This window comes from Candida parapsilosis, contig 006139, assembly GCF_000182765.1.
Source record: "Candida parapsilosis strain CDC317 annotated contig 006139".
In the NCBI taxonomy this organism is placed as follows: domain Eukaryota; kingdom Fungi; phylum Ascomycota; class Pichiomycetes; order Serinales; family Debaryomycetaceae; genus Lodderomyces; species Lodderomyces parapsilosis.
Genome location: NW_023503282.1, coordinates 206,368 through 218,822, shown reverse-complemented (window position 1 = coordinate 218,822; position 12,455 = coordinate 206,368). Strand labels below are relative to the sequence as shown.

Here is a 12,455-nt window from a genome sequence, read left to right as displayed (position 1 = left end):
GTCATAAAGTAACGTGCTTAGCTTTAGTAAACCAACTTTATAATTGCTATCTTTGCTGCTAAAATTTTCGAAAGTTACCTACAATCCACTTCAAGATTCTCTATAACCCTTATGAAGTTTAAAGGATCAGATTCTTTTACAAACGTGTATTTCAGTTAAACTTATCTACACGAAGCACCCAACCCACGTTCAGTTTTGGGTTGTGCGTTTCGAGCCAACAATTGTTTGTAAAGTGATAAATGTTACTACATTCAAGCAGTAGGTAATTGAAGGGGATTATGTGCTTAGGTTACAAGACAATGGTTTTACCGTAGGTTGGATCACCTTAATAGGCTCAAAAGGGAGTCTCCCATTGGAGGTTCACAGTAAAAATCTTTCCACGCTCCTTTACTGAGCAGTTTTCGTACCTACACGCACTGATTTTCACAATAAAAGTTCAATCAGCAAAAAAGAGACAAAAGGAGAAAGAAGCTCATTTCTTTTAGCTCTTTGTTTTACAGTATTCGGTTTCCTGAACTCGTTTAAACCTTTTTACTGAAAAAAAATGCGATTGTTGGAGTTCGGGGCACTGTCACATCTTAATATTAATCCGTTCGTGACGATTTTAGTCGACTTGAGTCCGCCCATTAAGGACGTGGCCTGTCGTCCTGGCCTGATTACCATGTAAGAGATGGATGATTATCGGTTTGAGTTTTGATAAATGATGAATCAATTTCATTGAAATTGTTGCTGGTATTCTCTATACGATGTCGAAATTATTTCAACGCAAAAGTGCTGAATATAATTTTCGATTCATGCTTCCACTTTCTGGTGTCAGGCGCCACAGGATTTTTCTATTGCACATTTCTGCTGGCCCGTTCATTTCCGGTGGGTAAGCTGGAATTTTGCCTTTTTATGCCTATTCTTGCTAGTTCTATCGCGACCTTGTCTTGACGAGGGTAGCTCAGGGGGGCATTATCATTTTTTCAATAAATTGCTAAAAGTGATAGTATATTGTTTAAGAAAGCCCAAAAATGTAGACTTTTGGTACCTCTGAAGCTCATACATCTACTTGATGGGAGTTAGTTCGATCATTTGAGGAAAGACGACATTCATCAGTGTGTGATGAAGTTGTCAACTTTAACTTAAAACATAATGACTACTTGATGGTGCAAAGTTTCACTGGAGTAGCTTGTGGCGACAAGTCACTTCAAACATCTCAGCTACCAACAGAGTCAAATGGGGAACATCGTGGCAATGCAATACCCAAAGATTGCACGTGTTCTTGTAGTTGCCCGTTTGGTTACCACCCCACACACACAAATTTGTGTGTGTGAATATTTGGTTGCATATCAAAGAAGTTAAATATATAGACATAGACATGAGACCGTCTAATTCAGAATCAAGACAGCCTCTTTTCCCAAAGCTCAATCATGCATTTGGCACTTGTTCTCCTACCAATTTGCATCGCTGCAGCTCATATGATCAAGCCCCAGTCTGAACAGTTTCTCCTTGCAGCCTACGATGAAGATTACACCTACAATTTACAACACGAAACTCAATACCTCAATGCACCAATCCAAAGAGTCGATTACCAATCATCCAAACTATTCATTCCTCAGCACACAAAGGACACCGCAAACTCCTCCACCACGTCAGCAAAGTATATTGAAGGTAAAATTTTGATTAATGGTAGTTATAAAGTAGATAATTTAAACAATGAGGGATTACATTTCATCAGAGTTGATAATCGTACAAATAGATTGAAAGCGTGTCCTAAAGGTGAATTGTCTACCGGGTTTAGCTTATTTAGGGATGAGTTGCTTTATAATAAATTGGGCAAATGGTCATTGTGCTTTGATGTTGAATGCAATTGTTCGTATATTTACCACGGAACAGTTAAGGATAATGTCAAGTATTGTGATTCCGGTGATCAAGAAATTACCGTGAGGGCAATTGGGAAGTATGATGCATCTGGAGCTATACCTGATTATCCATACAGCTTGGAGGAAAATTAAGAAAAAGGGACCCAAGTAATTGTCTGACTACCTTTTGGTTCAATTTCGGTATTTATACAGGTATAGAAGTATTTTCCCATTTAGTATGAAGCGCAATATTTAGCACCCTTTATTTTTAAGTAGATGTAGTTTGATGCATTATTAAGTAAGGGCAGTAGCGAGTGTTGCAAAACTAATGGTAGCGTGGAAAGAAATTCCTCTTAAGAATCTACACTAGATAAATCATAGAAAACATCCATTTTAAACTAGAAAACAACATCAATAAAAAAAAATAAAGGCCTATAGATGCAATAAACCAAACACCCTTCTCTGTCCCTTCCTCTCCCTCATCCCCTTGCAATGTTTCAATTACCATAATAGTAATTCCGAACCTGTTCCAACCGCATAGTATTCAACAATTCATCATTACTATAATTATTCTTAGCCTGTTCCATCAATTCAAATTTACGCCAAAACTCATCAAATTGAATCAGATCCTGTTTTATTGATTCAATTGATTCTTGATTATAATTTTGATTCACTTTACATTTCAAAATCAGTTTTGGTGGATCAAGATGTAATTGAGAACAACAATAATCACTGGTTTTGTGATCACCCTTTGACAAATGATGATGATTGTAATGACTGTGGTGGTGTTGATGACGATTCAGTTTGAAATCGAAAAAATTAAAGGGTAATGAAGCTGAACGTAAATGCAAGAATGATTTTTTACGTTTTGGAGATGATGATGATGACGATGGGGTGGTACAAGTTGTGGTAGATAGTTTCCCTTTGTTGCGTTTATGATGACGGGTAGATTTAAAAGTTGAGTAGTAATTATTCGGTGTTATTGGAGTTGGAGTGCTCGTTGATACTGATGGCATCATCGAATTTGCCTGATCTTGTTGATCATGTTGATTTTGTTGATTTTGTTGATCTTTTGGTTCATCAGACTCTGATTTCACATATTCTTCAAATTTGATCTTGCTTGGTGATGGCGAATTCGATAATGACAATGAAGATGAGGGGACTACTATACGTGTAGTCGCATCCATAAACCCATTTTCGCCATTCTTGAACAAAAGCAAATCAAAACTGGAGCTATTCAACCGTTTAAGCATATTGGTTGAATTCTTGCGAATCATTCCTTTAAACCTATCCAATAATGTCAACTCCTTCATACTCTCAATCATGGAATTCAACTCCATACTTTGATCCATAGCTTCGTCTCCACCGTTTTGATTTGGTTCAATATCTCCCTGCAGTGGCAACAGCAGCAGCAATACTCCTGGCTGTGAGTTATTAGCTGATTCAAGTTTGATTCTTTCATTAAATTTGCCATCGTCCATCGGTGGCAACTCATCCAAACTCCAATTATCAAACTCAAAATTGAAATTCATAACCGATAATGGCGATGAGTGAGATTGTATTGCAGTTGTGCATGGTTTCCTATTTTGTTCATATACTTCCAAGACAACTTTGTCTTCATCAACGGGGGAGTTTTCATAAACACTAAATCCATCTTCATGGGTGTGATTTGCCACTGTTAACCCACAATCCAGATTTCTTGCCCTCTTGTGCTGATGATTATGCGAATGGTGGTTATGGTGATGATGGTGATGGCGGTGTTGGTGGTGGTTGTGATGATTGTTATCATATGTAGATATGGAACTTGTATTGCTTCGATTGAACGGAGTGGCAGTTGATTGCAATGAGTGGTCAGATTGTAACAGTGATGAAGCTGACGCTGATGATGACTCCGATTGGATATCAAATAAATTCTTGATGGTTAAAATTGGCAGGTGTTTGGGTTGTTTTTGGTACCCTCTTGGCTCATGCTGCTGTGTTTGTACGAGGGCAGAATGAGAAGGTGGTTGTGGATGTGACTGTGCTTGTTGTACAAGTTGCATAGTTGTTGGCACTTGTGTACTCAGAGGTTCATGAACTAGTGACATATATTTGAAAAAACTGTGAATGTAACTTTGAGGGGGTTGTTATTGTTGCGAAAAAAATAAGAGGCAATAGAAATATAGAATCAAAAACATGAAGGATAAAAATTTATATGGTATGCTGAAATGTTGCTCAAAGTGGATCCATGGCACAACCAATACAAAAAAAAAAAATACAATTCCCACCATTGTGCATCCTATACTCTCCTCAAATCTCCCTCTAGTGAACTTCAATCTTATCCAACTTTTCAAATGCTTGTTGGTTATGCTTGTCTCTGTAACCATTTACTTTTTCATATTCAAACAACGACTCTCTCACCGGTGGCTTCAAGTGAACACCTTGTTTGATAAGATGAATATACTCTTGATCGGCATATGCATTTGGGTTATCCAAAATCTTTCCCTGCGGCAAATCATTCACATTTTTGTGTTTAGTACCATCCACTTGAAACAAGTGACGTATTTCTCGTTGATGATACTGCGCCAATGCTTGTGATTGGTAGTAATCAATCAAGACTTGGTGGTTTTCCGTCAAGATTTGATAAATCTCCTCATCTGATAAATTTTGAATGAGTTTTTTGAGCTTTGTTTTGTTGACACGTCCATTTGATTTCATGTAGTCATTAGGATCGAGAGCCTTCACCAATGAGGGTTCATGGATCCAACTTTGCAATTTGTTGACAAAATACCAATCCTTGTATTCCACTTTTGTCAATGCACGGTTGGGGTATTCAAATTTTAATCGTTGGATTATTGAATTGGGGACATAGCATGGTACACCATTCAACATGGTTAATTTCAATGGGGACAAGTGGGGTAGGTTATAGAAATGAACTCGTCTATCATTAAACACAGCAGCGCCCTTCTCCAACACAGGTCCTTCGTCCACATCGTCATTGACATTTTGAAAATAGTTTGACGATGGAGAAGCTCCACTTGTACTCAAACCGGTAATGTCAATGTAAACCCCTGTATCAATGTCAATAAATCTTGCATCAATATGGTTCCCACGTTTTGATATTTGTCGATTATGAACAAAAGTCCCCACTTCAATAAGAAATTTTCCGGTACCTTCACGTACATCCTCAACAACCAAAGTTTGATTATAAAACTCACCCAATTTTAGTAAATGTTCAATTGGCATTTGTATATCCAAATCATTATCAAATGGAAATGTACCTCCATTCCAATACCAACTCAATAATGGACCATGGGCGATCCAGCTAACCATGCCATGTTTCTCACTAAATTTGAACCAGTTGCGCAGTAACCTTTCCATTATGATTGATGTACGATCAACATTATCACCTAATTTCCCGTTGAAAAACCGCCAATCATAATGCCATCCCGAATCCAGATTATCGAAATTCGTATGCAAGGTGGCTTCTTTGAAATACCTAGTTTCAGGGTTTCTCGATGGCTTGGTTTCTATAGTGGTCACCATTGAGTTTAAAAAAGATTGCTGCATTAGATCAAGTGGTTCCTTTGCTGTGCGAAGTTGGTTCCATTTTTGAGCAAGAATTATCCGATTGTAGGTGAAATGTTTTTCTTGCAACTCTATAAGAGGCTGTGGGCTATACTTGAAAGTTGTATTTGGAGCAATTTGCTCAAACTGGGTAACAAGATTGAATTTGGACTTTGTTGTTTCAGGACGACGTCCTTTGTATACATCAAACAGTAAATCATCACCATAATCGTTCAAAAACATGATTTTGTAGGGGAGTGGTTGATGAGTTAACAAGTACGATTTTCCCTGCAAATTCCTCACATACTCTGTGGTTGTAACTGATGTGTGCTGAAACTGAATAAATCCCGGCAATTCCGATTTATCTTGGAACCCCAATTGTTTAACTTCTTCATCAGAAAGATCCTTGGTATCTATACAGCCAATTCTCTTTGGGTCTGATTTTGCTCTTGCCCTGCCTCCCGAAGGCACAAAATTCATTTCGTGTATAATGTCTAGACATTTGAGTCGTTGTTCAAATGGTTTATTTAACTGATGATTCAAGTATGACAAGTCCACCCAATCTGACCACTGAAATGGTATTGCTTTAGGGATGCTATCTTGAGATAGAATGTGGTCAAAAAGTGAGCCAAAAGTGAGTCGATCATCTTGATAAAGTAGATTCGATTGGGCAATATTATTCAACTCCTTTAGTGATTTCTCTAAAGTAGTTGTATGTTTTGGTGGTTCCATGTTGGTTAGTAAATGCTCCAACTTTCTAGCGTAGTCTATATCGGTATTTGCTAGTTGCGGTAGCAGATCTGAGCCATCTGTGGTGATATGTATCTGTTGGGTATCGACATTTTTATTGGCTGAACGAGATAGGCAAAAGGTTAATACGTATACTATATTGATGAGAAACACAAGAATGAGTGGTTTTTTAAACCTTCTTTTGCTTCGTAGCATTTTTGAGGTTATTGAAGAAGAATTTTTCATAATGTGTGGGGCTGCTAGTGATCTATAATGAATCTATCTTGGATGTACGAAAACGATTTGTGCATTGAAGGGGGAGGATCGTGTATAGCAACTGATTCCTTTGAATGTATGCTTGTATATACTTTTCTGATGGTTAGTAGTTAGCTAGTAAACGATGAATAAGTGTAGTTAGCGTCAGTGGTGTTCTATACTGATTTGACTTATTGTTGTTGATCTTTTCACCAAAAGAAGAGACTGTGATCTTGTGACTGTACCAAGAAAAAAAAAAAAAAAAATAAAAAAATTAAAATAAAATTAAAATGAAATGAAAATATTTTATAGATTGTCGCAAAATTAAAGTCTTGTGACAGGGGAAGGGGTGAATAATAGAATAAGAGAAGTATAACAAAGAATCATTTACGTAACAAGTCTATATCAGTTATGGTTTTTGATGGTAATACACAATCCACTTTGTACAATACACCAACAATACAAAAGCTTTATACTTTTACTCTTTTGAATGTATCGGGCAGATAAACATAATATCATTTGGTTGCGCCATCATTTAAAGCGTGTAAATGCATCAATTGAGATACATAATGTGTCACAAAAAAAGTGTAAAACTAAAACCGATATTGCAGTAAGATCATAATGACATTGAAACGTTACCTAATGATTATTAAAGGTTTTGCAAATAACATGACAATATCATTGCGCCCGCTTAGTCGACCCACATACGTATATAATATTGAGTAGGTGTGAGGTAGATATCACTTTGAGCGTGACGAACACCTTTAAAATTCACCGTCTCACTCTCTCCCCAAAAAAAGCCTTGTTAAGTAAGGGAAAAAAGCCAAGTCGTTCGAGTGCCATCCTCTCATCCTGTGAAGTTCTGTGAATCGATTTGTATTGGCCTGCCAAGGCTTCAAGAGAGTAGTGTGGTAGCATTAAGAAAAAAGTTTACTTGAGCTTAGAGTAGCTGTCTTCTCAAAAATGTGATTCCATCCTACTGTAGAATTAAATACCTCGTAATGCAAACTGACCATAGAAAATCGTATCAACAATGTGATTGAAAGCCTCGGCATTTTAATACCTCTGTTGAAACTAACAAGTACAGGCTAGCGTGGTAATTTGTGCTCAACAAGGAGAAGAAGACGTCCTTCTACACTCGAGAAAGGACTCCTCCATACACACCATAGAAAGGCCGTTAGTATAGATGGGTCAATACACTCGTGCTCTAAAAAACAGCATTCTCTTAGTGGATATCAGTTACAAATCGGTTGCAAATTCCAAAGTGGGGCGGATAAAAACGGAAAATGACGGTAAAATGTGTAACGGATAAGGCGCGTTCAACAAGTCCATCTGTTGTTGCGAAAAATCAGCTATTATGGAGAAAGTACGCAGGAAAGAGTATGTAAGTATTGACCAACTATATAAATGAACACAGCATTGGAAGCCTCTTTATGCCCCTTTCTTTGAATGCCTCTCGAATAACCGGTCCACATAGAAGCCGTTCGACGAAAGTAAAAATGCGTCGATTACTGAACCAAGAATATTTATTATAATTGTCCGTCATACGGCGGAATCAAAAAACCAGACCACGACGGAAGAAGCCATCCGTGGAAGGTTCCCGTTCAACACGACCATGGCACTGTACCCGCTTTCAATAGCCAGCATGTTCTGTAGTATAGGATTATACGTCTACATTTCCATTAGTTAATAAGATTTTATGAACTCGTTAATGCAAGCGCGACAATTCAAAGTACAATGAGAAAAAAATGCAATATCCAAGGCTAATCCTAATGGTTTACAAGAACATTACCATTAATCACATATTAGAGTACTTTGAGCCAAATATCCCATCAGATCAACTACTTCCGAATATTATCCATGAACCATTCCATTCCACATGCACTGTAACGTATTTGAGGTCCGTGAGTAGTAGTAACGGTGGTATACTTTATCACCATCCCCGCAAAAAAAACCTGTCACCATTCCTTTACATGCAGGATGGAGAAATAACAACACATTTTAGCGGATATCGATATCCTATTTTATTTTTTCAGGGTAACCCGTTGTTTAATTAAAGAACAATGTTAAACAAAGAATATATAAAGAGCACCAAGAAATCAACGAGTGAATTTTGACCCGGAATTTGAAAGAATATTTTCAACTTCACTTCTTCTTCTTCTTCTGCCCATACACTTTCCATACCCCATCACCAAAGGTAAATTATGTTGTCTAGAGTTTTGAAAACCAGAGGCTCACTTCAAGTAGCCAAAAAATCATTCAACTTACAAGCCATTAGATCAAAAACTGTCATTTCATTATCATCCACCCTTACATCTTACCCCAAGGATCACACTGAAAAGGGAGCTGAACCATACTTGACTCCAAGTTTTCTCAATAACGAATTTATCAAATCCGAATCCAAAGAATGGTTTGATATCCATGATCCAGCCACCAACAATGTTGTTGCTAGAGTTCCACAATCAACTGAAAGTGAATTAGATGAAGCTATCGCCAGTGCTCACAAGGCATTCCCAGGATGGAGAGACACTAGTATTATCAAGAGACAAGGTATCGCTTTTAAATTTGCTGCTTTGTTGAGAGAAAACATGGACCGTTTGGCCGGTATGATTGTTTTGGAACAAGGTAAAACATTTGCCGATGCTCAAGGTGATGTTCTCAGAGGTTTGCAAGTAGCAGAACAAGCCTGTAACATTACGAATGATTTGAAGGGAGAAACTTTGGAAGTTAGTACTGATATGGAGACGAAAATGATTAGAGAGCCATTGGGTGTTATTGGATCCATTTGTCCATTTAATTTCCCAGCTATGGTTCCATTGTGGTCATTGCCATTGGTTTTGGCTACTGGTAACACCGCTGTTATCAAGCCATCAGAAAGAGTCCCAGGTGCTGCTATGGTTATTTGTGAGTTGGCTGCCAAAGCTGGTGTTCCTCCAGGAGTTATCAATATTGTACATGGTAAACATGCTACTGTCAACAAATTGATTGAAGACCCAAGAGTCAAGGCGTTGACATTTGTCGGTGGTGACAAAGCTGGTAAATACATTTACGAAAAGGGTTCAGCATTGGGTAAAAGAGTTCAAGCCAACTTGGGTGCCAAGAACCACTTGGTTGTTTTGCCTGATGCCCCAAAACAACAATTTATTAATGCTTTGAATGGTGCTGCTTTTGGTGCTGCTGGTCAAAGATGTATGGCTATTAGTGTTTTGGTTACCGTTGGTAAAACTAGGGAATGGATTCAAGATATCGTCAAGGATGCTAGCAAATTGGTTACTGGTTCTGGGTTTGACCCATCATCTGATTTGGGACCATTAGTCAACCCAGAATCATTAAAGAAGGCAGAGGAAATTATTGAAGATTCAGTCGCTAATGGTGCCAAATTAGAGTTGGATGGAAGAGGATACAGACCAAAAGATTCCAAATTTGCCAATGGTAATTTCTTAGCCCCAACCATCTTGACCAATATCAGACCAGGCCTTAGAGCTTATGATGAAGAAATTTTTGCTCCAGTTCTTTCTGTTGTTAATGTTGACACCCTTGATGAAGCTATTGAATTGATTAATGCTAACAAATATGGTAATGGTGTTTCCATCTTTACTTCAAATGGTGGATCAGCTCAATATTTCACCAAGAGAATTGATGTTGGACAAGTTGGTGTCAATATTCCAATCCCAGTACCATTGCCAATGTTTTCATTCACTGGATCAAGAGGATCATTCCTTGGTGACTTGAATTTCTATGGTAAGGCTGGTGTTACTTTCTTGACTAAACCAAAGACCATTACTGCTGCTTGGAAAGTAAACACTATTGATGAGGAAATTTTGAAACCATCCACTTCTATGCCAATTCAACAATAAATGGCGAAAAAGGAAACAAATATGCAAAATTGTGTATAGTTTAATTAATAAAGATACCGGTTATAGAGTAAGTGATTGTACTATAGGAGGCAAAAAGTGTCGAGGCAATTGTAGCGGTGATCTACATTTTTCTCGCGGTCATTATTTAGGCGCTTTATTCAGTTAATGATTGTATCGCAAGAGTAAATGAATGAACCAGGTCCTCTTTTGGTACTTTTCCCCATTTAGGCAATTGTCCTGCCCTGTTTTCCCGGGGTAATCCAATTAGCATCTTACACAAAAAGGCGACAAGATGAAAAAATGAATTACTCACGACACACGGGGTGATGAGACTAAAAGCGTGTGTAATCCATAGGTAACGTGGCGCAAGTATGCGTTTTGCGGTGTAACGCTTTTTTTTATTATTAATTTGTACCGTTCTGTTGCAGGGGGTATAGGATAGAGTCTAGACTCCCAGAGTCGCTTTCGATTGCATAACTGAACGGCATCTGCCAAAAGAGTAAAACAACAACAACAACAATAACAACAACATCCGTGGTATTTCCTTTGAAGTGCATCCTATTATATATGAAAGGTTCTATTATTTTTTAAAGTTCTGTTTGTGTTTTCTATTGGTTTTGTTTTGTAATTTTTCAGACACCAAATGAATCATCCGACAGAAGAACAAATTGAATATTAGAACCGAGGAAATTAAGAACCGATTTTTTTTTTTGTACCGGAAGAAAAGAGTGGTAACGTTTATAGAGGAAAAAGAACAGTCGACAACTATCTCTAAATATTGTGGTCCAGAACTCTAAGGTTCAAGAATGCCCGGGACAACTCATTGATACAACGTGGCTCATTTATGAAAATGGGTGGGTCTAGATTAAAAGAACTTATTTATGTACTTGCTTTATGACATTTTATAATAATGGAATTCCGAAATTTATGTGTACGGACTTTGAAAAGTAAATAATCCCCCTTTCTTATTCAGTAAACTCTTTTGTCTATGCCAAGTTTTATAACAAAGCAAGTCAACGCCAACTTTAATAACAATCAAAATAAAAAAGACATTATTCACTGTTTGTTGTGATTCTTTTCGGAATAGACGTTCGGTTATTAACATCTTACACAAAACACACCTAACCATTTGAGATGCTTTGCTTTTATTTTCTAACGCGCTCTTCCGGTAACTTCCTTTGCAAGAATAATTCGTAAATAAAGTAATACAAGGTAACAACAACTACGTGGTTGCTAAAAGAAAGGGGGAATCAACTTCACACTACATAAGATCAAACAGTGACTATATGTACAACGCATGCGCTCAAACTGGTCTAGCTTGACAACTCTGTATTAAAATAAGTCTGTGCTCAATGTGGGCTAACTAAAGTCAATGCCTAATTTTTTTTTTTTTTTTTAGTTACCGCTTGGTAGTTATGTTTTCTTTTCTTTCGTAACGAGAACTCCTTAATAATGCATATTCGCTTGCATTGACGCTGAAAAACATTCAGCTCTAAAACGATGAGCAAGGGGGTGGAAACAAGGAAAAAACGTACGAGGTTTCTGATGGTCTTGATCTTTTAGATTTGTAAAGGGGGTTACCATAAACGCTTTCAAATATGCGTCTCAGTTGTTGAGGGTTGTGTATCTTTTTCTCTTTACTTTGTGTGTCAATGGCATTTGTCTGGAGTATTGTGATTGTTTTTCCTGAATCCGACAATAATTGATCACAAATGGTGAGTGGGACAATCGGAAGCTTAATACGTTCAGTGAACGAATATTTGGACGATGGGACAGTGAAGATGCTGTTGAAGGCTCATAAATCACACAAAAGAAGCAAAGATTTCATTATGGGTCCATTTCTCTCCTTGTTCTTTTTGTGATTTAAAATGGAAACCGACATGATATCATTGTTGGTTTTGGGTTGCCATTGATTGCTCCTGAAATTTTGGGAAAAGCAAAGTGATGCGGGAGATAGCTTCTTCTATTTTGTTAAGCCTTAGCTATCACTGTATTTTCTCTCACTTTTTCAAGGTTTTTTAACAAGCAAACTTATAGGATGTGGCAATCCGTTGAATACGGGTTTAGATTGATTTCCCACGGAGTTCTTAGAAAATAATACTATCCAATTTAGGAATTTATGCATAATGAATGCATAATGCATCTATGAGTTTATTGTGTTTTCTTTTTTTCTTTATTGACAATTGACCAAGCTCCAATTTGTTGAAATCTAAATTTATAAAAT

At 37.4% G+C, this 12,455-nt stretch overlaps 4 protein-coding genes across 4 annotated transcripts; 2 read left to right on the top strand and 2 right to left on the bottom strand. All coding sequences in view use genetic code 12, as the record gives it.

The window, feature by feature from the left end:
• Window positions 1–1,412: 1,412 nt before the first annotated feature.
• Window positions 1,413–1,997, top strand: CPAR2_500910 (uncharacterized protein; the record flags this gene model as incomplete). The annotated part of the gene is made up of 1 exon (XM_036810499.1): window positions 1,413–1,997. One exon carries the CDS (start codon window positions 1,413–1,415, stop codon window positions 1,995–1,997), a length of 585 nt encoding a protein of 194 aa, XP_036667030.1.
• Window positions 1,998–2,341: 344 nt separating this feature from the next.
• CPAR2_500900 (uncharacterized protein) lies at window positions 2,342–3,886 on the bottom strand (the record flags this gene model as incomplete). Its single annotated transcript, XM_036810498.1, has 1 exon — window positions 2,342–3,886. One exon carries the CDS (start codon window positions 3,884–3,886, stop codon window positions 2,342–2,344), a length of 1,545 nt encoding a protein of 514 aa, XP_036667029.1.
• Window positions 3,887–4,145: 259 nt separating this feature from the next.
• Window positions 4,146–6,335, bottom strand: CPAR2_500890 (uncharacterized protein; the record flags this gene model as incomplete). The annotated part of the gene is made up of 1 exon (XM_036810497.1): window positions 4,146–6,335. One exon carries the CDS (start codon window positions 6,333–6,335, stop codon window positions 4,146–4,148), a length of 2,190 nt encoding a protein of 729 aa, XP_036667028.1.
• Window positions 6,336–8,578: 2,243 nt separating this feature from the next.
• Window positions 8,579–10,231, top strand: ALD6 (Ald6p; the record flags this gene model as incomplete). The annotated part of the gene is made up of 1 exon (XM_036810496.1): window positions 8,579–10,231. One exon carries the CDS (start codon window positions 8,579–8,581, stop codon window positions 10,229–10,231), a length of 1,653 nt encoding a protein of 550 aa, XP_036667027.1.
• Between the last annotated feature and the right edge of the window lie 2,224 nt (window positions 10,232–12,455).